We start from the raw sequence: 21,423 nt of genomic DNA on the forward strand, positions 1-21,423 counted from the left end.
TATTTTTCTCAAATCCATTGACTGCACTTTATGGAAAGTTTACCTCGCTACCCCTCACAACTTCAAAGCAGCAGGCTGTTTTGGGTGTTGTTTCACATCAGCAAGTTTCTGGAATGAAGTAAGACAAGTGTTTAACCATACAAAAGAAATCTGAATGGCTCATACAAAAGGTTATTTATAGACAGTGACGCTGGGGAAATGGTGTGACTAACACAAATCAGCTTTATGCTGTCATTTCTTCACATCTCAAAGTACTAAAAATCTCCAGAAATATAAAGAATCGCCCGGGGTTGCACTCTTTTAATGTTCTGACAGGATTCATTGTGTGCTGCTGAAGTAAAATTTATATCTCAATTTGACATTTAGTGAAGTTTTAGTACCAGAATTATAAGGCTGTAGATGGAGTGCAGCTCTGAGCTACAGAGCATCAAGGATTTGGTGTATTAAGCAAAACTGTTCCAAAACAATTTTCTCATATAAATTACTGAAATAAAAAAGTGAATTTCATCAATAAGTGCAGAGTGCACACTCTCTAATCAGAGATGTTTAAACAGTATACATTATTCGGTTTAATCTGAAAGCAACTTCACTTCACCTTGATGGTATGAAAAACTATGCAGCTGTCTTGTTGCTACACTCAGTGTTGTTTGTTGTTTTTCCCTTTCATCAAAATTCAAAAGGATTTAAGGAGTTGAGGAAGTTTGTACTCCCCAAGGACGAGAGCTCTTTCTTCAACAAAACAACACAGAACTTCAACAGCCTAAAAAAACAAAAACAAATAAGCGACGTGTGGAGGGCTCCTTGTGAGATGAGAAGCTCTTACAAGTTGAATACTGTTAAAAGGTTAGAAGGAGTTTCTCTGCTGCATTTAGATTACAAAGAAAAAAATGATTAAGAAATTTTCATTTGAAAAGTATGTCATGAAAAGGGCACTGAAAACTGAGCCAGGGTGAAGAAGAGAGTCAGGAGACTGGTGCATTGTGTTTACTCTTATAGCCCAATAGAAACCCGCCTCCCCTCACAGGTAGTATGTGGGCTCCTTCTGGTTGTCACTGTGCAGCCTCAGGGAATGGGTGCGCCTGTTTACCGTGTCTGCACATATCATTTTTCAGTCTCACAAACAATATCCAGGCTGATGGATGCTGCAATATTACTTTCATGCATCTCATCCCATCACTTTCAAAAAGTACAAATAGCAATTCCATAGTGTAAAAATGCCACATTTGCAGTCCTGCATTCAATTTTTATATTTTCTATCAGTATACTATCAATAACTATACTTAAACAATCAAAAGTAAAAGTACTCTCTGTTCAGAACAGTGTAATATTATTACATATTTCATTACTTTATTAAACTGGCACTTTTTGTTTTGAAGGAGAAATTCAAACGTTTAATATTTACAACATTAATTAGGTAATAATACAAACTCAGAAATATTTAGTTCTACCATAACTGAATAAACAAGCTGTTCTCAGAGGAAAATAAGTCAAAGTCAAGTCAAGTCAAATTTATTTATATAGCACATTTCATACGACAAGCGTAAACTCAATGTGCTTCAAAAATAAACCTAAATAAGGTAGTAGTAGTAATAGTTGAAGTTAAACAGTATAAGGTTAAGGTCCGGTTGTGTATTTAGTTTGTTTAGTTATAAAACATTTTTTTAAAAATCAGTCAATGAAGATCTTTCTCTTCTGATTAAAATTTCTTCCTCCTAACTACATAGTGCACCTTTAATATAATGATGCATTGACATGCAAGCAGCATTTTAACGGTATAGCTGCTTGAATCTGAGCTCCTTTTAACTGGCCTACTTTATATACTGTTTAACCAATTTATCATATTTTATAAAATAGTTTTGGATGCAAAATCTTAATCTACACCAAACTTTAGTGAGTACATTTTTTAGATAAACGTGCAATATTGTCCTTTGATATGCAGTAATGTAATAAAGAAGGAGAAAATTGAGAATCTCAAGACAAGTAGGCCTACTTCCACACATTCATCATATTTATAGGCCACATATGTCCAGTAGGCCTAGGAACTTTATAGTTACGTCCCAACAGTGTATAATTAATACAATAAAAATGTATAAAAGCAGCTGTGTCTGTAACTCCAACTTCTTTCTTAACCTATAGGCGGTGTAAGTCTACATAACGTGCAGTGGAGCCCAGGCGTGTCTCTGTCAGTATCCATGTTGTCCAGCAGGGGTCGCTGTCGTCATTATTCTGAATCGCTCACTGTTTACGGAAGTCCGACTGACGTGTCACTGTCCACCGAAGCATTGTGGGAAGGAAAGTGGAGCTGTCGGCCGCTGATGGCAGACTGCTCAATTTGGCGAATATCTTCGATAGTGAGCAGCCTTAAGAGCCAGAAATAAAGGGGTGACGATGCTACTTCACGAAGCTAATGTCAACGGGCTGTGAGGAAGAGGAACCCGGTGTCATCGCTGCTCTCCAGCGCACGGGCGCCCGAAGCAGAGAAGTGGGATACTGTGTCAATGGACCGCGGCGTTTATATTTTCCTTTCCAGGGGAGCCGAATAAAGTAGCAACGGATTATATTCCCGCTGTGGATGGGCGGGGGGCTACTGTGCTCCGGCATTCCTTATCGTTTGAAGTTTCTCGAGATTTCTGTCGAAGACGCCGTCAAAGATGTCGACCAGCAGTCCCGAAGCGGTGAAGAAACTGCTGGAGAACATGCAGACGGACCTGCGGTCTCTGTCCATGGAGTGCAAGAAGAAATTCCCCCCAGTCAAAGAGGTTAGCCGGCTAGTTAGCTTCACTGAGCCGTTACCCTGGTGTTCAGCAGGCTGTCTCATTTGTGAATCTGAGTTTAATTTGGTAGATTTGTACATATTTGCTTGTTTGAGCCCGTTCCCCCTCAAACCACCGGGGCCTCCACTCGGTGGGTGATGTGGACACTGAGCTGTCCTCATACTGTACGGGTAAATTAAAAGTTGTGTCAGCTAGTGGGCCCTTCCAGTAGCTGACACAAGTGTTTAAAATGGCCTGTGTGTAACCTTTTCGGTTAAAAAAAAGCTAATGTGTAACATTCTTATAATGTTCGTCGGAGGTAACCCGAATGAACTTAGCTGACCCACGTTTGTATTTACATAATAGCACCACGCACCTAGCCAACTGTTTTTACTGGCTTCAGGTTATTTACGAGACATATTCACCAGTGCAGTGTCACATTGTTGAAAATGACATGGAAGTACCGTTATTTTAAGGCTCAGTACACCAAACAGATTTTCGTATTTACCCCTAGCAGTAAAACCTGTGCAAAGCAAACCAGTGTTTGGATGTCTATAATGCTAGAGCTAAGATATAAAATGTCTATTTTCTGATTATGGTGAATCAACACTGGATGCTTTATTTTGAAATAATGTAACAACACTTAATTGGAAGTTATGTACTATATGAAATTGCATTTTCTCTTACTGCAAAATCAACTTGCAATGTGAGATGCTAGACAGACCTACGCAAGCCAAGCAGATGTCTTCTATGACAAATGTAAAAACCAAAAGATTTTTTGCTGAAAATGGCTCACCTGAGCATTATTCACTCATTAATGCACTTCTCTCCTGGAATCAAAATAACAGTGGTTAGGAGGACTCACATGTCACAAAGCAAATACACAAACGTACAATTATATCTCCTCACTTGTGCACCTTCAGGTTTGTGAATGATCCTGAGTGACCATGACGTTGTGTCTAGACTTGTTGCTCTTATTTTCCAATGATTTGAGCACATCAGGTTTCCATTCAAACCTGTTGTATGTGGTTGCCTTCCGCAACTAAAACCAAAACTGTGAGCATCGCTAAATAGATATTACTCTACTCTTGAGATTTTTGAGTGCTCGCCACTGTTCTTTTGATATAAGGAGAGAAGTGGTTTAATGGGAGGACAATGATCAGGTGAGCTATTTCTAGCAAAAATGTTATTTATTTATTTTTAATTATTTATCATAGAAGACCTCTGTTTGGCTTATATAGGTCTGTCTAACATCTCACATTGCAAGTTGGTTTTGCAGTCAGTTTGCCAGCATCAATGCAGCAGAAGCAATTTCATACAGTACATACATTCATTCAGTATTTAGTTTTTTATATTCCTTGGAGTTACTGACTGGCTTCCTTGTGCAGCAGTTTTGGTGAGATCATGGCTTGGTTTGAGAAGAGAATAGTACAAGGAGGTGCACTGTCAGGGCCTCTTACAGTGTATGTGTATTGTTAGATTCTCACATAGAAGACAACAGTCAACCCAGCTTATGCGAATCAGCTTTGCCCCTAATGACACAACCCTCTTTAGTACATGCATTGTCTGCTTTCAGCAGTCCACCGGGTTTCAGTCAGAGTTCATTTACATCTGTAATAAATTGTATTTGGGGACTACAACTAATGATTATTTTCTTTATAGGATTGTCTGTCAGTCATTTTCTCGATTAGTTCTTTGCTCTATAAAATGTTGATCACTATCAGCCAAAGCCCAAGATGACGTCCTCAAATGTCTTATGTCCACAACCCTAAAAGAGGAGTTAAGAAAACACCAAATATTCACATTTGCGACATTGAATTCTTTTCTTAAAAAAGACTCAAAATGATGAACTGATTATCAAAATAGTTGGCAATTGATTCTATGTTCTTTTGAACCTTAGTTAAATGGACAAAAGATAAACATATTTAGAGGATGGTGACATACAATATTAGATAAACACAACCTCCATTCACTCTGTCATGGCTTGCCCATGCTGCATTTGCTAACTGTGAAGACATACAGATGCTATGTGTTTGCCAAAGTTATGTAATTCAACTGACACCAACTCAGTCAGAGCCTCTTTACCTTAATTCCTTCTAATTCCCAGCAGGTATAGCAAGCTCACTGTTTGCTTGCATATGTAAGAGTGGTCAAAGGGGTCATTAGATGAAATGCTGTACTGTATGTGAGGCTTTCGGGGCCATGAAAATATTCGTCAGCCAGCTCAGCAGGGAAAATACATATCAGGCTACACTGGCTTAGTTTGTTTTTCCCCTCAGCTCACCTTGGTTAAAGACAACATCACAATGAGAAAGACAAATAGTTCAGCAAGCGCTTCCAGTTCCTTGTGTGCTTCGGACACTGCAGACTGATCCCTTGACTTAAGTGGCTCACACTTCACTATGAGATGTGTGGCAGTCATGCAGGACCATAAAAAGCACACTGGTCTCACATTCCAGACTGCTTGCTGGTCCTTACCCTGGGGGTCTCATGAAGGCAGCATCTCCGTCAATATTGATTAATCATCACCCATGTTTCCTGGTCCTCACCAACATCTCCCCTTAGGGATCACAGCAGTGCAGGGAGCCACTTTGATGTTTCCCACAGCCTCAGCTCACTGGTGCTCCAGTTGATAGTGTTGTGATTGAAACAACCTTTTCCAATTTGAGCCATCATGGTTATATTTGCTAGGATGTATTTGTGCTACAAACAAGCTGAGCTCTGTTTGTGTGTTGGTTGTGAATTCATATTATTTGCGTGCCTGTTTTGTAGTCTTAATTCTATTCATACTTAGATTTCTGTTTAAGATTTGCAGTTTATTGAACGGAACTCCTGAATTTCTTTTCGTTTGTCTTACACACATTTTCAGCACTTTCCAATTTTCCCCAAGACATTTTTTAAATTAATTACTGTTAAGTATGTTAGTAAATTATCAAAACTTAATACCAAAGTGTTCTTTCCTTATTGCAAAATAAAACTGAACAAGCCCCATCTTCATAGCCCCCAGCCAGTCTCCATTCCAGTTCCTCCCACATTTCCCAGCCTGTCTCCCACAGTGACATTGCACCACAGACAGTGGTTTCTCCGGGTTAAGAGCAGCCAAGAAGACTCCCATTGATTTTTCTGCATCATAGCTTCACACTCAACCTCTCTTTCATTGAGTAGCAGTCAGTGAAACCACCAGGGCTTTGCTGTTTGTTGTGCTCTGATTGCTTTTGCCTAGGTGAAAATAAGGCATCAGGCAGCCAGCGCTCCACTCTCTCTCTCTGTGGATGAGTCAGGGGCTGTCAACTGTCTGTAGATCCCAGTGAAATGTGACTGCTTGTCTTGGGAAAACCTGCAGAATTAATGAAAGCATTATGGGCAACCTTTGTATGGCTCAGTTAGCACAAGTCATTTGTGAGACAGGTTGTGTAAGCTCAGCTGCACAGAGACAAAGTAACAACATGGAGTGAGGATTTGGTGAACTGACACTATTGCACTGAAGTTCTGACTGAATAAGCCTTTTTTTATAATATGCCAAGTCAGTTCCCAAAAACTGCTGAGTTTTGAGACTCTGGCAGCATGTTTCTAAGGAAGTCATTCTGTGATGAGCTTCACTAATGTCGGTTTTCAGGAGAAAATGAGCTGGCACTCAGACATGGGTCAGTTCTGCTTTTAAGATCTCCACCAAAAAAAAAAAGAGCCTAGAGAAGAACTGAAAGTATCGAGCACTTCTTATATGTCTTGGTCGTGACATCATCTGTACAGCAGAGACCAGTATTTAATGTTGTTTTCTACTTGTCGTGGAGATTTAAAAGTCAGATTTGTCCAGGACTATATTTTGGTTTGCATTCATAGAATTCTAAAATATTAGCACGGAACATAGTTTTTAATATCTTTATCCTTTAAGGATGACCTTAATGATGAAAATATCAAGATTTGCTTTTTACTTGGGGTGCACAATATCGGCATGCAATGGGTATCGACCGAAGAAGGTTTAAAAAATTAAATACTAGCATTGGCCTGAAATGAATATTTCTGTCAATAAGCTGATGCTTAAATTATGCGTGATGATGTCATTGGTAATGTTAAATGCTGAAAGTTAGGCTGGTGGTTGCCAACAAAGTAATCATGATTCTGTCTTGGTAAAGTATTCCTATGCTATCCAGCACAGCTGGTTTTAGCTTTTTAGAAAGGAGTTAACTGGATGGTAGTGGGATTTTGTCTCTCTGTTACAAAGAAATCATCAGGCCAGTGGTATTTCCTTCCACATGGAGGTGACTTCATTATGCTGACAGTTTTCATAGAGACGTAAGATCTACGCTACAACAGAAGGCTTATACAGCACTCTCTGTGAGGAAGTAGGTGGATAAATGTGTTTCTTTTGCTATTTCCATTCAGCCTTGAACTCCATCAAAAAGAAGGCCAGTATTAAAAGGTTTGCATTGAGAAGGTTTTGTGCACAAAATGTTACCTTTTTTCCACATGCAGCATTTTACTTGTTCCACTAGAGGCGGAACACACCCAAACAATATGCCTCTAATTAGAGGCATTTACTGGTTAATTGGTTTTATTTGACTGACTCACAGATTCCACAGACATGGAAGAAAACATCTTTTTGACAGAGTTGTGCAGAGGACAGATGACATTGTTCGAGATTATTTTCCAAGACGGCACTCTTGTGTCTCATCATCATCAGCCTCAGCAAATCACAGATGATATTATCCTGTTAAATCACCTTCCAAGCATCCACTATTCTCATTGAACAACATCCTTAGGGCCAAATATTTTGATAAGTACTCCCTTAATTCTATTGCTCCATTAATGTGTTGTCTTCTTTCAACATGCATGGCCACTTTGGGAAAGCCGTATCTTTAAAGGCTCACATCAGAAGTATTTGAAGGGGACTTGAAACACTATTTACTGTAAAAGTTGGTGAGAGGAGGAAACATTCTCATATCTCTCACTGCCCTTGGGCCATAGGCTGCAAAACTTCTGGGTGACTCATTTCAGTTCACTAGATTGGCAGCTGCAGCACAGTGTGCAGTTAGCTCATATAGGCATGTACTGTATACATATATGCATGTATATAGGCACCAATAAAGCATACAGGTTCACAGGTGTGAACACATCTGAAAACCTGCAGTTACTGAAGCACAGCTCATCTCATGCTGTATCAATGAGTCATCAGTATTTTCTTTTTATCCATCAATTGGTTAAGTGTTTTGCTAAGAAAATTGTGAGGAAAGCCAATCGTTTGTCTTCAAATAACTTGTTTTATCAGACAAACGGTTAACATTATTTTGAAGTGCTAGCAAAAAACAGCAAATGTTTCACATTTTCCTTGACAAAAAGACTTTGAATCAAAACAGTTTACTTCTCATTTTCTGTCCTTTGGCTAATTGATCAGTTGACTAATCGGCCCAGTCTAAAACTCATCAGACCGGAGCTGTAAATAAGGTCTGATTTTAAATGGACAGTGCACAGCCAGAAGAAACATTGTCCAGGCTTTTATCGTAAAGCTTGAAACATAATTTGTCTGTATCATTTGTATCGTTTGTTTCTTTAAACACTATCCCCAAACTTTGCTGTTTTTGCCACTTGTCTTTTCAGTTATCTCTCATACATGTAGGTAGAGTATATTTATAGTCTCAGTCTGTGGGAATATTGAAAGCAGCCACAGCATGCTTGTAATTATTTGGGACTAAAAAGGCTCTCTGTGTTCCCCTCATTGCCATGTTAAGACCTCAGTGGCTCCGTTCAAGGAACAAAGGAGAAGACGGAGACTAGCATATTTTGAAGATTAACTTTTTAAGGAGCTGCGTGGTAAAATGCCAGAGCACAGTTTGTATTAACAGCGCGACAGGCTAACAAACGGTTGTTTGGTAACAGACTGCTGAGAAGGTTATGAATTGATGACTTCCACTGTGTCTCGACCTTGTCGCTGTTCAAATGACAAGTGATGTAATCATGTTATTTAGTCAAATATTTCAGCCACTCCAACATAAGGGGCAGCTGCATTGTTTCTCTTCATCAAGGGTGTCTAATCCAAAGTGGTATGATTTGCTCATTACTACATTGTGCTTGAATTGTTTTGCTGCATTTTTCAGGATGTTTTTCACCATGTTAGACTAGAAATTGCATTTCAAAATTTTGGCTCAGGTTTTGAGAAGGGAGCTCGGTTACCTTATTCTAAATCAAGTAAATAAATAGAATAGTTAAATGTATGCTGAGCAGACTGTCTTTGTTCACTGTGTGCTTCTTTCCTGCCATGTGTGGGCTTTGCAGATGGTCGTTACCTCAGCATCAGGTTGCCAAAAGAAAAATGCTCATTGAGATGACTGATAAAAGAGATAAACAATCTAATTATGGTCTTAAAATATGTAGACTTACAGCACAGTTGTCTCAAGGTACACATTTGCACCCTGTATCTTTTAGACAGATTATTTGCAGTATGAAAAAGTGATGTTTTCTCATGGTTATTAAGACAAAAATAGTCAGAGAAGAGGAGAAGACGCTCTGCGAAGGGTTAGTGATGGAGAAGAATGCTGGGGAAGAGGATGAGCAGAGGTTAGAGAGAAGGAGAGAATATCTTGACAGCTTTTCGGCGGCTTGTGGTTGTTGTAGAAAGATAACAGCAGCAGCCTCTGTTTTGACTGGTAAATGCTCAGTATCTCTGTTCTCTCTCACACAGACACAGACTGGCTCACATTTAGTCTGTCTCCATGTCATTCCCCTCCTGCCCTTCCTGTCTCTTAAAATTCCTCCATCCCCCTTTCCATATCTTAGCTCCCCTGCCAGACACATCACTGGGGAAATCAGCACATCCCTCTAAAGTTGAAGCCCCTTCTCAACAGATTACCAGCCCTCCTTCTGTCTCTTAGCAGTCGGGCCTAGTTGTTTCTCCCCTGTGGCCGTCACAACAAGAGACTGTGTCTGATGCTTCTACCACAGTGTTGCTGCTGCACCATCAGCACCTTTTGAAACGTGTTACACCGGATGTAAATGTCTCCTCTTTTCTTTTTGACCCTTAGGCTGCAGAGTCTGGCATCGTGAAGATTAAGACCATTGCAGCCAGGAATACAGACATACTAGCAGGTGAGTGAGAGAGTGAGAACGGTGGTGATTGACCACAACTTGGATATCTAGCTGCCACTTTGTATGAACGTGCATTTTACTCTGATTTGAAAATGAATTCTCATGAATTCTCCACAATATAGATATGATTTGATCATGTTACGAGGTTATTCTTGGTAGACTTCTCTTGCTTTGTCTGTTCTAGTTTGGCTTTGGATTACAGTTGCAGAGTTGCCATTTTGACACTATCTTTGGTATATTTACATCACCTTTTTCTCAGTGTAATTGTTGGTAAAATGTACACTGTCCCATGTGAATGTTTTCATATTCACATGACAGTTTTTGCAGAGCTACAGAAGCCACTGTTTCTTTTACTTTTGTTTTATTTTATTTATGGAGTCAGAATGTGGCAAGTCATGCACAGATGTGTAATATACTGTGAGGATATGGCCTTTAATTCCTCCCAAAAATATATATATTGTGATATAGGTTGTTTCCCCAGTGCGCTGTACAGTAAAGGAGAACTGTATAGTAATATGTATTATCACTCATCCCTTAGCTTTGTTTAAGGGACGATTGAATACATTTAGCCTTTTACATACCTGCACGTTCTGAATTCACTACAAAGCACTTTCACGCGTCTGCTCTCTAAACAATTGAATTGGAAAATGTTTCAATGCTGGCCTCATAAACAAAGTCCAGCTTTTAGTAGCATTTGCAGAGTTGACACATACTCGACATTTTCCGAGTTCCACTGATGACCGTCCGACGCCGGCTGCCACTCTGTAAACTGTAATCTTTACAGCAACTTATTACAGGAGAGTTAATTTAGCTTTGTTTCCAGACTGAATTTGTGAGTTGTCACAGCAGCGTAATGAGGTGTTGAGGTGAGATTGAATGGTCAAACCCGTTGTGCAGGTTATATGACTCGAAGAAACTAAATCCAGTGTAATGAAGGTGAAAATGATGCAAGTAGTCGGATGCAAAGCACTTTCTCAGTAGCACAATTGTGTCTAGGACACTTTAATTTCAATTTTTTTTTTTACATGTTGTAGAATTTTAAATTCCATGGTAATGTCCCTGTATAAATATATCCTCAAACATTCACAGTTAAAAGGAATTGGAATAACACTGAAAAAAAGGTTTTCATAACTCAACATTGGATTAATAATTGAGCACTGTGGAGCTTCCACACAGAATGTTCCCGTTCTGTTAATTTTATTTTGTATTTTGACCATTTGCTCTATGCTTTGGTTCAATATTTGTTCTTCAGCCCCTTCTCTGCACTACCAGTACTTAATACTGATATAAAAATCATTAATTGGGATTCTCAAAACAGCAGCGTGTCTTTCATGCTGAAATTATACGTATTGGATAATCATTTTTAAACATTATGAATATTTTAGGTAAATCTAATGAAAGCATCTTTGCACTTTTCTTCCTTGAAGCATCTGTTAAGATGTCCAAATCATGTACAGTGACATTTAGCCTGATCTGTCCTTTTCCTGCAGCTCTGAAGGAGAACAGCTCAGAGGTCGTGCAGCCTTTTCTGATGGGCTGTGGCACCAAAGAGCCAAAAATCACCCAGCTGTGTCTGGCTGCCATCCAGAGACTCATGTCCCATGAGGTGGTATCTGAGGTAAGGACCAGGAGCTAGCCTGATATTCACAATGTACATACAGTACACCAGGGCTTATGTTTAAAGTTGAGAAATATGCCCACTAAAATAGAGATTAGCATATTATAAGCCTTTCTGCATGACTCAATTACATATAAAGGCCAGAGACGTTTACCAAGCAAGAGAAGGACTTGCAGAGAAGAGTTTATTTTTTTAAAAACTCTGAGATTTAAAAGTGGATTTATCTTCACTCCCTCTTTTCAACCTGTCAGCAGCAAAGCTGCGGACGTGCCAACCTTCATTGTTGGATGCAATGTACTGTAATTAGTCTCTCTTGGTCTTGTTGACTGCTGACTGGAGGAAAAATGAACTTAACTTCCTGAACATACAGGGAGACTAAGACTAAAAAAGTTCAATGTCCTCTGAGAGGCAATTTGTGATACAGCACAGAACAGACACGTTTAAAAACACATCAGACAGACAGAAATAGCCTAAGATGATCTGTGGCAGCCATCGTCACTGTCGTCACAGTACAGGCAGATATTTAAAGTGCATGTTAACATTTATCTTAAAAAATCAAAAATTAGTAGTATGATGCACATACCCCATGTATCATTTTTTATCACATCCCCTGGTCCATTCGTTCCCCTAGATTCCTACAAATCATGTACCTTAGTTAACAGCATTAATTTATATTATTATTAAAACATTTTTTGCTCGGTCGGTTATTATCTTTGGGTCTACACCTCCGACCAGAAGAGAGTGCCTTCTCTGCCAGGTACAGGTGGTACAGGTCAGCCTGGTGTTTTCCTATGATTTTCCCACAATTCTTCACAATTTTTCCGAATTTGTTTCTGTTAGCGATTTTAGTCCACACCAGCATACAATACAGTAACACAGGATACTCTCGATAAAACTTTTGCAAAGGAGAGTGGAAGAGAGTGGAGAGAAATAACCAGAGTCTTTGGAGAGTGTTGAGTTTAGTCAAAGGCTCAACTGAACACAAACAAACACGACACACAATCTGAAAACACAAACAGCTTACGTTTAATGAACAGCAGGGCATTCTGGCTGTTCAGGCGGAATGAACACAAATTATCCCAGCAGTCAAACTTCTGCAAAAATTAGCTTGGCTCACTGTGTGATCACAGGCACAATTTAATTTGTATTGAAAGGAGGAGGAATTCTAGTGAAATAAAAATGGTTGTCGCATTCTCAGGTTATCATATACTGTACCGACGCTTTGGGTTAGTGATTTTGGCAACAGCGGCCTCTGTGAATTTTCTTTTTAGCTCAGTAAAAATGGACGATATTTGACTATATTTGAATCTAGCATGAAAACAGCAGAAACACCTAGCTGATATGAAGTTGTGCCAATCCTTCAGGCTTCATTCTTATCTACATTTCCCCTTTGGTAAGCTGGTTTTAGTGAAATCAATGAGGCCATTGCTCTTATCATTGATTCGTCACCTCGTGTCACTCGACTTTATAGAAGGACACAAGGTGATTATCATCTCCAAGGGTGTCGAGTCAATACACATGTCCTTGTGGGGAACGTTTTTCCCATGTAATCATTACGAAAACACATTTCTAAAGAACGTCGCATCTGCAACATTTCTTTATGGTGTTTTCATAGACATGCAATCCCTCGATCACTTTACACAGCTGTTTGTTTTTCCAAGTGATCTTACCTTTGTCCGTATCAAAGATTAGTTTTGTTAACATATTATGGATTGTTACAATTAATACCGGACTAATGTAGATTCTCATTTGCCAATTTACCGGCCAACAAATAAACGCATTTTGCACATTCAGTGCATGGTTCCTTGCAAATTTAAGTTCACCTACCACCGTAGGCACATTCCCTGTAATATCCTCAGGGCTAATTCATTCCGATCAATACAGGAATCAATGCAACTCATCAGTCCTAAATCAGGCAAGGTAAATATTAGACTGGTTAATCTAAATGCATTCCTGTCACTGGTGGCTACATCTGAAAGACCCCAACCACCCCTTTCCTCCTCCACTACTCATTCTGTCCCGCAGTTGTTGACCATCTTTCATTCTCAGCACAAGCATTGTATTGGAAAACACTGACCTAGAAAAATGTTACTAGGGAGCTCCAGTACAGTAATTTCACATGATCTTTGTGTGCAGTGGCAGTTAAAGAGCCTTGAAGAAAAAGGTGGAATTCAATATCCATCTCAGGAACTGGGTGAATGTATAATTTCTTCAACATGAATGTATTTTAATAAAAGCTTATGTGATGGGCGATGAGTATTTGAACCTTTTAAATAACCCAGCTGGAGTCAGACCTGAGATCAGAGCCATTTCAAAGCTGGCACCCCGGAGCTGCTGCACAACTGCCTTGTTAATACACCATAAAAGACAGTTATTAAAAGCTTATTGAGCCATCCCATGCTTTCTAAATTTTGATGTCAGGCGTTTATTTAATTAGGTTAACATAGGTTTCAAAGCTTCTGCCTTGGTGAGATAGTCTAAGTGCTCTACCCTCCCAGAGAAAAGCCTCTCATAAGACAACTGTGATATGTTACTTGGTGTCATTTTTATCAACTCTTCAGCCGCATTTTTTTCCTATTTTCAGTTTGTATTTTGCTCTTTTGGGCTACAACTAATTATCATTACTATTTCATCTGTTTGTTTGATGTTTTTCTGATTAATTGAGCAAATAGTCCAAAAAAAGGCCCATCCCAATTTTCCAGAGCCTCATGTGACATCTTCTTGTTGCCTGCTTTGCCTGTTCAAAACAAACATTTGATTTATAATTATATAAAAAGATGAAGCCAGCTGTTGCTTTTCATTTTTACTTCATAAATGACCATTATAATTGGATTTATTTATTTATGTCAACTAATCGTTTCAACATGAATCCACTTCAGTCCATATTGTTGCATAACTCAACGCCTCAAAGATGCTGACTATAATAAAGTCAGTTATGTTGTGGCCTACTTGAGTGGGTGGTGGTTGAGTCCTTTGTTCAAGAGCAGCTCAGCATGACTAAGTGAGGCAGATTTTCTCAGCAAGTCTGATGTTTTGGGAATGTCTCTTGGCCTTAATGATACCATTTTGTCTTTGTGTCTTTTTTTATTCCTCTTTGCCAGAGGTCTTCATCCTTGTCTTTGAGTGGCTGTTATCACATTGTTGCTCCCAACAAACATGTCTAAACATCTAAGACACACTCTTCACATACTCGTCAACACACACTTTTTCTAATCTATTGAGCATTGTAACTCCTCTCTTTTCTCTTGCCACTGGCACTCCACTTCATCAGCAACTCTGAACTGCAGGGTTTAAAAGCAAGCTGAGGGACTCACAAGACGAAACCTTTGTATTGATTATTAAGGTGTCACTGGAGACAACCGAGTCTGATACTTTGTCATGTAGAGAGAAGGGGGTGATAGAAAATGTCATTTTGTTTCCTCGGGGGAGGAGAGGGGTCTGTTCAGATGTCTTGATAGAAAATGTTGGAATAGGACAGAGCAGACACTGAAGTGCCTATTGTGATTGTACTCCTATTTGGTAGTGCCCAACACCCCAGGAACAAAACTGTCAACATTAGAAAATCTAGGCAACAACCTCTGCAATGAAAACACTACTAATTATAATTGCATGCTCCTGAACTGCATGAAGACAGTGAGATGTGCCAAAGTTGATGGCAAATCTAAAGCCAATTGCATCTAAAGCCCTGTAGAAACCTTTGGTAGTTGCAGTGTAGCAAAACTCGCTGAACAGAGGAAAAAAGGCTTTGTTAAACCTGTAATATCTTGTATGTCGCTGTGGATTTAGAGCTAAAAGTGATTGTAGTTGACAGAAAATAATAACACAACAAATTGAAAATCAGTTTTATATGATTATGTATTTCCTGTCTATTGTTTTAGGACTGTTGGTCAGACATAAAGCAATCTTGTGCTATTTTATGGACTAAATAATTTATTTTTAATCCAAACAATAATTGGCATCGTTAGTCCTAGTGTGGATCAAACAGTTGCAAAAACTCATTATAAATTGGAAATTAACGTGTTTCTTGTTTTTCTTTTTTTTCCTTTTTTTTTTTTTTTAAAGTAATGAGTCCTTCTGTGACTCCAGCGAGTCTTTCACAAAAGAGCAGAGCTCAGAGCGGTTGCGTGATGGGTACGTGTATTTTGGACAGTATGACCCAAGAAAGGACATGCCATGTCACTTACTGTGAGCATCAAGTGACATAATATTAACTGGCAGCTAGATTTGGTGTTATTGAACTCTGTGATGTTGTGACCCCTAAGCAGGCATCACCAGCTGGTCCCACAAGTTGTATTGTGTGCGTGTCTTTGGTTTTGGGTTGTGTGACCTCAGGCTGAGCCTCTGCCTCTTTCATTCAGTCTGACAGTCTACCAGCTCTGATACTGCTTCATGAATTGAACTACATGTATGTGTGCATGATCAGTAATATGCTCAGATTTGATAAAGCTCAATGTAAACAGCTGAAGGTGTTTTTGTGTAAATGACAGGCAGCTGCAGGGAACATCATCAACATGTTGTGGCAGCTGATGGAGAACGGTTTGGAGGAGCTGAAACTTTTACAGACGGTCCTGGTCCTGCTCACCACCAACACAGTCGTACACGATGAAGTACTTTCCAAGGTACAAGAACAATATCACAAACTGTTGTGTATATACTGTATGCCCTGCTCCTTTGTATCTCTGTATGGACTCAAAGCCTTGCAAGTGTCCATGTAGCTAAGTTCTGTTTCAGTGAGTCATCTCCCATCCATTATTAAATTGTGCCTATAATCTGTAATATTTTATTATGCCCATGAATACATACATTTGTGGTATCCTTGCTCCAGTTTGTGCAGCACCATAACACAGTGCTAAATGCAAATTATATGGACTATAAACTGTAGACTAAGGACTCATTCTGTTCACATTATTTTTGTGACTCCTGTTTTACTGTGTGAAGTCACTCGTTCAATCCTTTATTTTACGCCTCCTGAAGATGGCCCACAAATGCAATATAATCTATTTAGGCTCAGTTTGTACACTATATATGATGTTTATGTGCATATGCTACATCATACTTTCATGTTTTGTCCGACACAGGCCATTGTGTTGTGTTTCCGTCTGCACTTCACCAAGGACAACATCACCAACAACACAGCAGCTGCCACCGTCAGACAGGTTGTCACTGTGGTCTTTGAGAGGATGGTGGCTGAGGACGAGCGTTTCAAAGGTCAGAGGGAGGGCGATGTTGTTGCTATCTCAGGGAAAATGGAGAGATTTTATAGTGATGGAAGTTGAAACATTGCTGGATTGCAATATTTTCACAGAGAAATGTGACATCTGGTCTCATGGAAGATTTACAGCAAGGTTAAGCATCCGTTCATGAGACATTGTGCACTGATGAATATGTTTCTTTATAGAGAACAGAGTAGGGTACAGGTTACATGTTGGTTTCATGGAAGCCAAGCTCAAATCTAGAAAAAAATAGAAAGTTAAGTTCTTACTGCCAGGACAAGAATCCAATAGCTTTCCTGCAATTTCTTTTTAAGGTAAATTACTACTACTACTGCCTTCAGCAGTGGAGTAGGGCCGCAACCAACGGTTACTTTCATTTTTTTTCTTTTGATTGACTAATCAAGTAATCGACTAGCTTTTGCAACTTTACATCAGCGTAAACAACAGTTAGTTGTCTGTAACTGACAACAGAGACTTGCCCTTTCACTTTACAGAAAGTACAGTGATTTGTTTTTTTCTGGCATCATTTTTTGTTTGGGTTATGCTTCATCCATCCTTGCTATCAGATACAACATTTTGCTCATAAACGTAAATTCATAGGCAATTAAATCCTTCAATTCCAGGCTACCTCTAGCAATGCGTATAAAAATATGTGGAGAAAAAAAAAAAAGCATCAGCTAAAATGTAGTAATAAAACATGATAAAATATTAAGAATGTAAAAGCTAAGACTAAAATACTATAATATAATATAGTAAAACTGTATAATAATAATGTGTTATACTGTGATGGAGAAAGCGCTTATAAACTGGTATCAAAACACATATATATGGGTGATGTGTAAGAACAAACAGGTAGTGATACGTATAGAAAGTTTTGTACTCTCAATGAGTTGCATATAGGCCTGAAATAAATATTTTATCTTTTTATCTTTTTTTTCAGGCATTGTGGAGCAGCAGCCTCCAGTTCAAGGAAACACCAACAGGCGGTCTGTTAGTACTCTGAGGCCAAGTGCAAAAGATGCATACATGCTGTTCCAGGTATGTCCACCAGGGGGCAGCAGCCTTCTATACAATGTTTAAGCTCATGGCTTCGGGTGAAGCCTTTTGAAAACATGACTCATGATCATTTGTGGACTAGAGAGAAGCAGCAGGAAACTGCTTTAATCATAATCTTCATAATCGTGAGTTTTAAAGAGGAAAATAAGTTAGTAACTGCTTTCATCTTTGTGAAATTTGCCAGAAGTGATTCAAAGGTCCCTTGTGTCTAAGTCCCCTGTCATTCCTCACCCACTCTGAAACAGTGCAGTCACTGAGCTCTGTTGGAAGGATAAGCATGACCACACAAAAGTGCAACCACTGTGATGCGTGTCGGACATAACACTCCATTGTTTCAAACACTGTTGTGCGCCTCCCTGCAGGACTTGTGTCAGCTGGTGAATGCTGATGCCCCCTACTGGCTGGTAGGGATGACAGAGATGACCCGGACGTTTGGCCTGGAGCTGCTGGAGTCTGTTCTTAATGATTTTCCAGGGGTATTCCTACAGGTACATATTATGACGTTGGCCTTAAAGATAATGATGAAAAATGTGTTTTCCTCTTAATTTTGTACTAAAAATACTCTTTAACAGTAGTGTGTCTTGGTGTTGCTTTGCTCGATCTGATCCCCACTCTCTTTCTTTGTTTCCCACCCAGCACCAGGAATTCAGTTTCCTGCTGAAGGAGCGAGTGTGTCCCCTCGTCATCAAACTCTTCTCCCCCAACATCAAGTTCCGGCAGGGCAGCAGCAGCGCCGCCTCACCAGCACCTGTAGAGAAACCTTACTTTCCCATCTGCATGAGGTTGCTGCGGGTTGTTTCAGTCCTCATCAAGCACTTCTACAGCTTACTGGTAAGGAACCGGTCTGAAGTGATGGTTGACTGGTCAGAAATGATGGATGGAGTAAGGGATTTTCTTCAGCACAGAGCTGATACACTTAATTGATCTGGTCTGATTAACATTGGATTAGAGAGCAGTAGTTTTGTCTTAGTTCTGCTTCAGGCGCTTTAATGAGCTTAACTGCATCTAAGTAATTAAGCATTGCAGCTGTTTTTATTAAGTGATACTCTATCAATCCTTGAAAAATGAAAATGTGTCTTTTGCCCAACTGAGGCAAGAGGCGTAGTAAGCTACAGAATAGCCTAATCAAGGCCCAAAGGGATTCAGGGATTTTTGCCAGAGGCTAGAGCAAAGCTGGCCAAATGTCTGTCCCAGTCTGATATGTGTTTGTTTGTCTTGCAGGTGACTGAGTGTGAGATCTTCTTGTCTCTGCTGGTGAAGTTTCTGGATGGCGAGAAGCCACAGTGGCTGAGAGCAGTGGCTGTGGAATCAGTCCATAGGCTTTGTGTGCAGCCACATTTATTACGGTAAGGGATATTAAGCTACACAAAAAACAGCCGCACATTTTATTTAATGAGTGTGAAAACTTTCAAATGTTTTCTCTTATTTAATTCAAATATGAACTCTATATACTCTATATTATATTCCACAGCTGCACCGAGTGAAAAAAGACTGGAGCTGCTTTGGGCCTACTGCTTTATTGTAGCTAATCATTCCTTAATGACTCTTCAGTTAGCAGCCAAACAGTGTGATGTATCCGGTCATAATAGTTAATGTGTCTATAATTGCTGATTCATCTACCTCTTGATACAACAACAGAGGTTGAGCTATGCAGGAAAATAAACCTGCAAAATCTAAAGTACCACTGTGGTACTTGCTCCTGTACCATCCAAAGAGTATAAGCTGCTAGCATTCTCAGCATTTCATACTGTTGGTGCTGTCAACAGGGTGTTACATAGATTAAATTTTGTGAATAAATTGTAACTGTGCCATTATTATGGTTAGAGTGACCGGTTTCTTGCTTACCTCTTGTGTTAATTTCCCTTTTTAGTTCATTCTGCCAGTCGTATGACATGAAACAACACTCCACTAAGGTATTCAGAGACATCGTCAACGCCCTTGGCTCCTTCATCCAGTCCCTCTTCATCGTCCCCAATGCTAGCACTGCTGCCATTAGTGCGCCTGCTGGTCAGTTGATTTTTAAGAATAATCAAATCCTCATTTTCAGCTCTGTAAGACCGTGATACAGTAATGGGTTTCCTTTTTATTCAGCAATTAGGATTCCTGGAGATGTGTAAAAGTCAATGAATTTTCATTTTATCCTTAATTCTGTATAGAAATGTGTTGAAATAAGAAAATAAATTAATTGAGGTGCATTTGAAACATGAAATCCTCATTCATGGATATTTGTAGCAAAATGTGTTTTTTTTATATTTGACTCCCCATCTCATGCTTACCTTATTCCACTGTCATTACTTGTCTTATCCACTCCTTCCAGGAGGCTCAGGTTCAGGGACCCAGGGCGCAGCACAGGGAGGTCCAGGGACAGGAGGGGTCAGTGGCAACCTGACCACCCAGGCTGCATTTGAATACCGTGGTACCTGGATCCCCCTTATGACTGTTAGTGTCCAGGGCAGCGCCAAGGCCACATAGTGAGTGTTGTTATCACACAAACTTATATGACTGCCTTTATCCTTTTTATGTAATGTGTACACACATTTAAATCCTCTAACACACACAGAACAAGTGAAGAGTTGTTGCGATTATCATCTCTGTGCTGCTAAGTGGCACAAACATGAGCTTGTAGCATCACTATTAAGTAAACTTATCCTGCAAGCAATAATCAATGACTTCGCACTAAACAACAGGGGATCATAATAATGCAGAGATCAAAGTTTCAACCCTGCATGAGGAGTAAAAACGCTATCGTCATTAGTCTTTGTTTTTTCACCGGAAAGCAAGTTTTGAAATGCAGGGAATTATATTAGCCAGAAGCCTTCCTCTGTCAAAGGGAGGTGCTGTCTCAATTACCCTTTCTGATGTTGTGAAAATCTATGAAATCTATTTCCTGTAATTAGGCTTCTTGCTTTTAGTTTTGGAGGCTGCACAGGGCTGACTCTTTTGGTAGAGTTACACATGCGCATTTAAATTTATGGATGGATCTTGTAACGTTAATAATGATTAATTTATGAACAAAAATGTATTTCACACCAGCACTTGCACACCTTCGTCTCATTTGTTTTCTCCCTTTTTGTCACCTTTCAGTCTAGAGATGCTGGACAAGGTGGAGCCCCCGTCCATCCCAGAGGGCTATGCCATGTCCGTGGCCTTCAGTGCCCTACTGGACCTGGTGCGGGGCATCACCTCCATGATTGAGAGAGAATTGGCCACGGAGGAGGAGGCAGCTGCTGAGTTCAGGGAGGCTCATCCTGATCAGGAGTGGCAGCCACAACCTGGTGAGAATAAACAGGACGGGCGGAAGACAAGCAGGTTCTAAATTAAATATAAAGAGATAACTAAGCTTCAAGAGGCGCAGCAAAGTGAAACAAAATATCTGTGCAAACTGTACACATATGTTTACAGTCTGTGTTACACTGCATGACTGCCAAACTCATCAGGATTCTTGCGGTAGCATGGCTATGACCCCTGGTGGCCAGTTTTGTGCCTTTGTGTCATGTATCTTTCCAAGTTAGATATCAAAAATGGGGGACTGTTTTGTTCCTTTTCCCATACTATTTAAACAGAAGTGAAGTACGTCCTGAATAAACTCACAAATGCTCTGTGGTTCTTTCTCAGGAGCCCACCTGGTGTGGGAGGAGATGGTCAGTGCCTGCTGGTGTGGTCTACTGGCTGCTCTGTCTCTGCTACTAGACGCGAGGTAAGT

General features: G+C 39.8%; 1 protein-coding gene across 2 annotated transcripts in view; it reads left to right on the forward strand.

Annotated features, from left to right (window-relative positions):
• Positions 1–2,297: 2,297 nt before the first annotated feature.
• The window catches only part of mon2 (MON2 homolog, regulator of endosome-to-Golgi trafficking), a 40,786-nt gene continuing 21,660 nt past the window's right edge, over positions 2,298–21,423 (forward strand). For both annotated transcript variants that reach the window (XM_073471419.1, XM_073471420.1), the window contains exons 1-13: positions 2,298–2,759; positions 9,770–9,833; positions 11,324–11,451; positions 15,939–16,070; positions 16,530–16,659; positions 17,605–17,702; positions 18,083–18,208; positions 18,357–18,551; positions 18,942–19,066; positions 19,591–19,727; positions 20,038–20,191; positions 20,805–20,995; positions 21,336–21,417. In XM_073471419.1, the coding sequence (XP_073327520.1) occupies positions 2,652–2,759; positions 9,770–9,833; positions 11,324–11,451; positions 15,939–16,070; positions 16,530–16,659; positions 17,605–17,702; positions 18,083–18,208; positions 18,357–18,551; positions 18,942–19,066; positions 19,591–19,727; positions 20,038–20,191; positions 20,805–20,995; positions 21,336–21,417 (1,670 nt within the window). In that variant the 5' untranslated portion in view covers positions 2,298–2,651. The remainder of the gene's footprint in view (positions 2,760–9,769; positions 9,834–11,323; positions 11,452–15,938; positions 16,071–16,529; positions 16,660–17,604; positions 17,703–18,082; positions 18,209–18,356; positions 18,552–18,941; positions 19,067–19,590; positions 19,728–20,037; positions 20,192–20,804; positions 20,996–21,335; positions 21,418–21,423) is intronic.

Source organism: Pagrus major, chromosome 8, assembly GCF_040436345.1.
Source record: "Pagrus major chromosome 8, Pma_NU_1.0".
In the NCBI taxonomy this organism is placed as follows: Eukaryota; Metazoa; Chordata; class Actinopteri; order Spariformes; family Sparidae; genus Pagrus; species Pagrus major.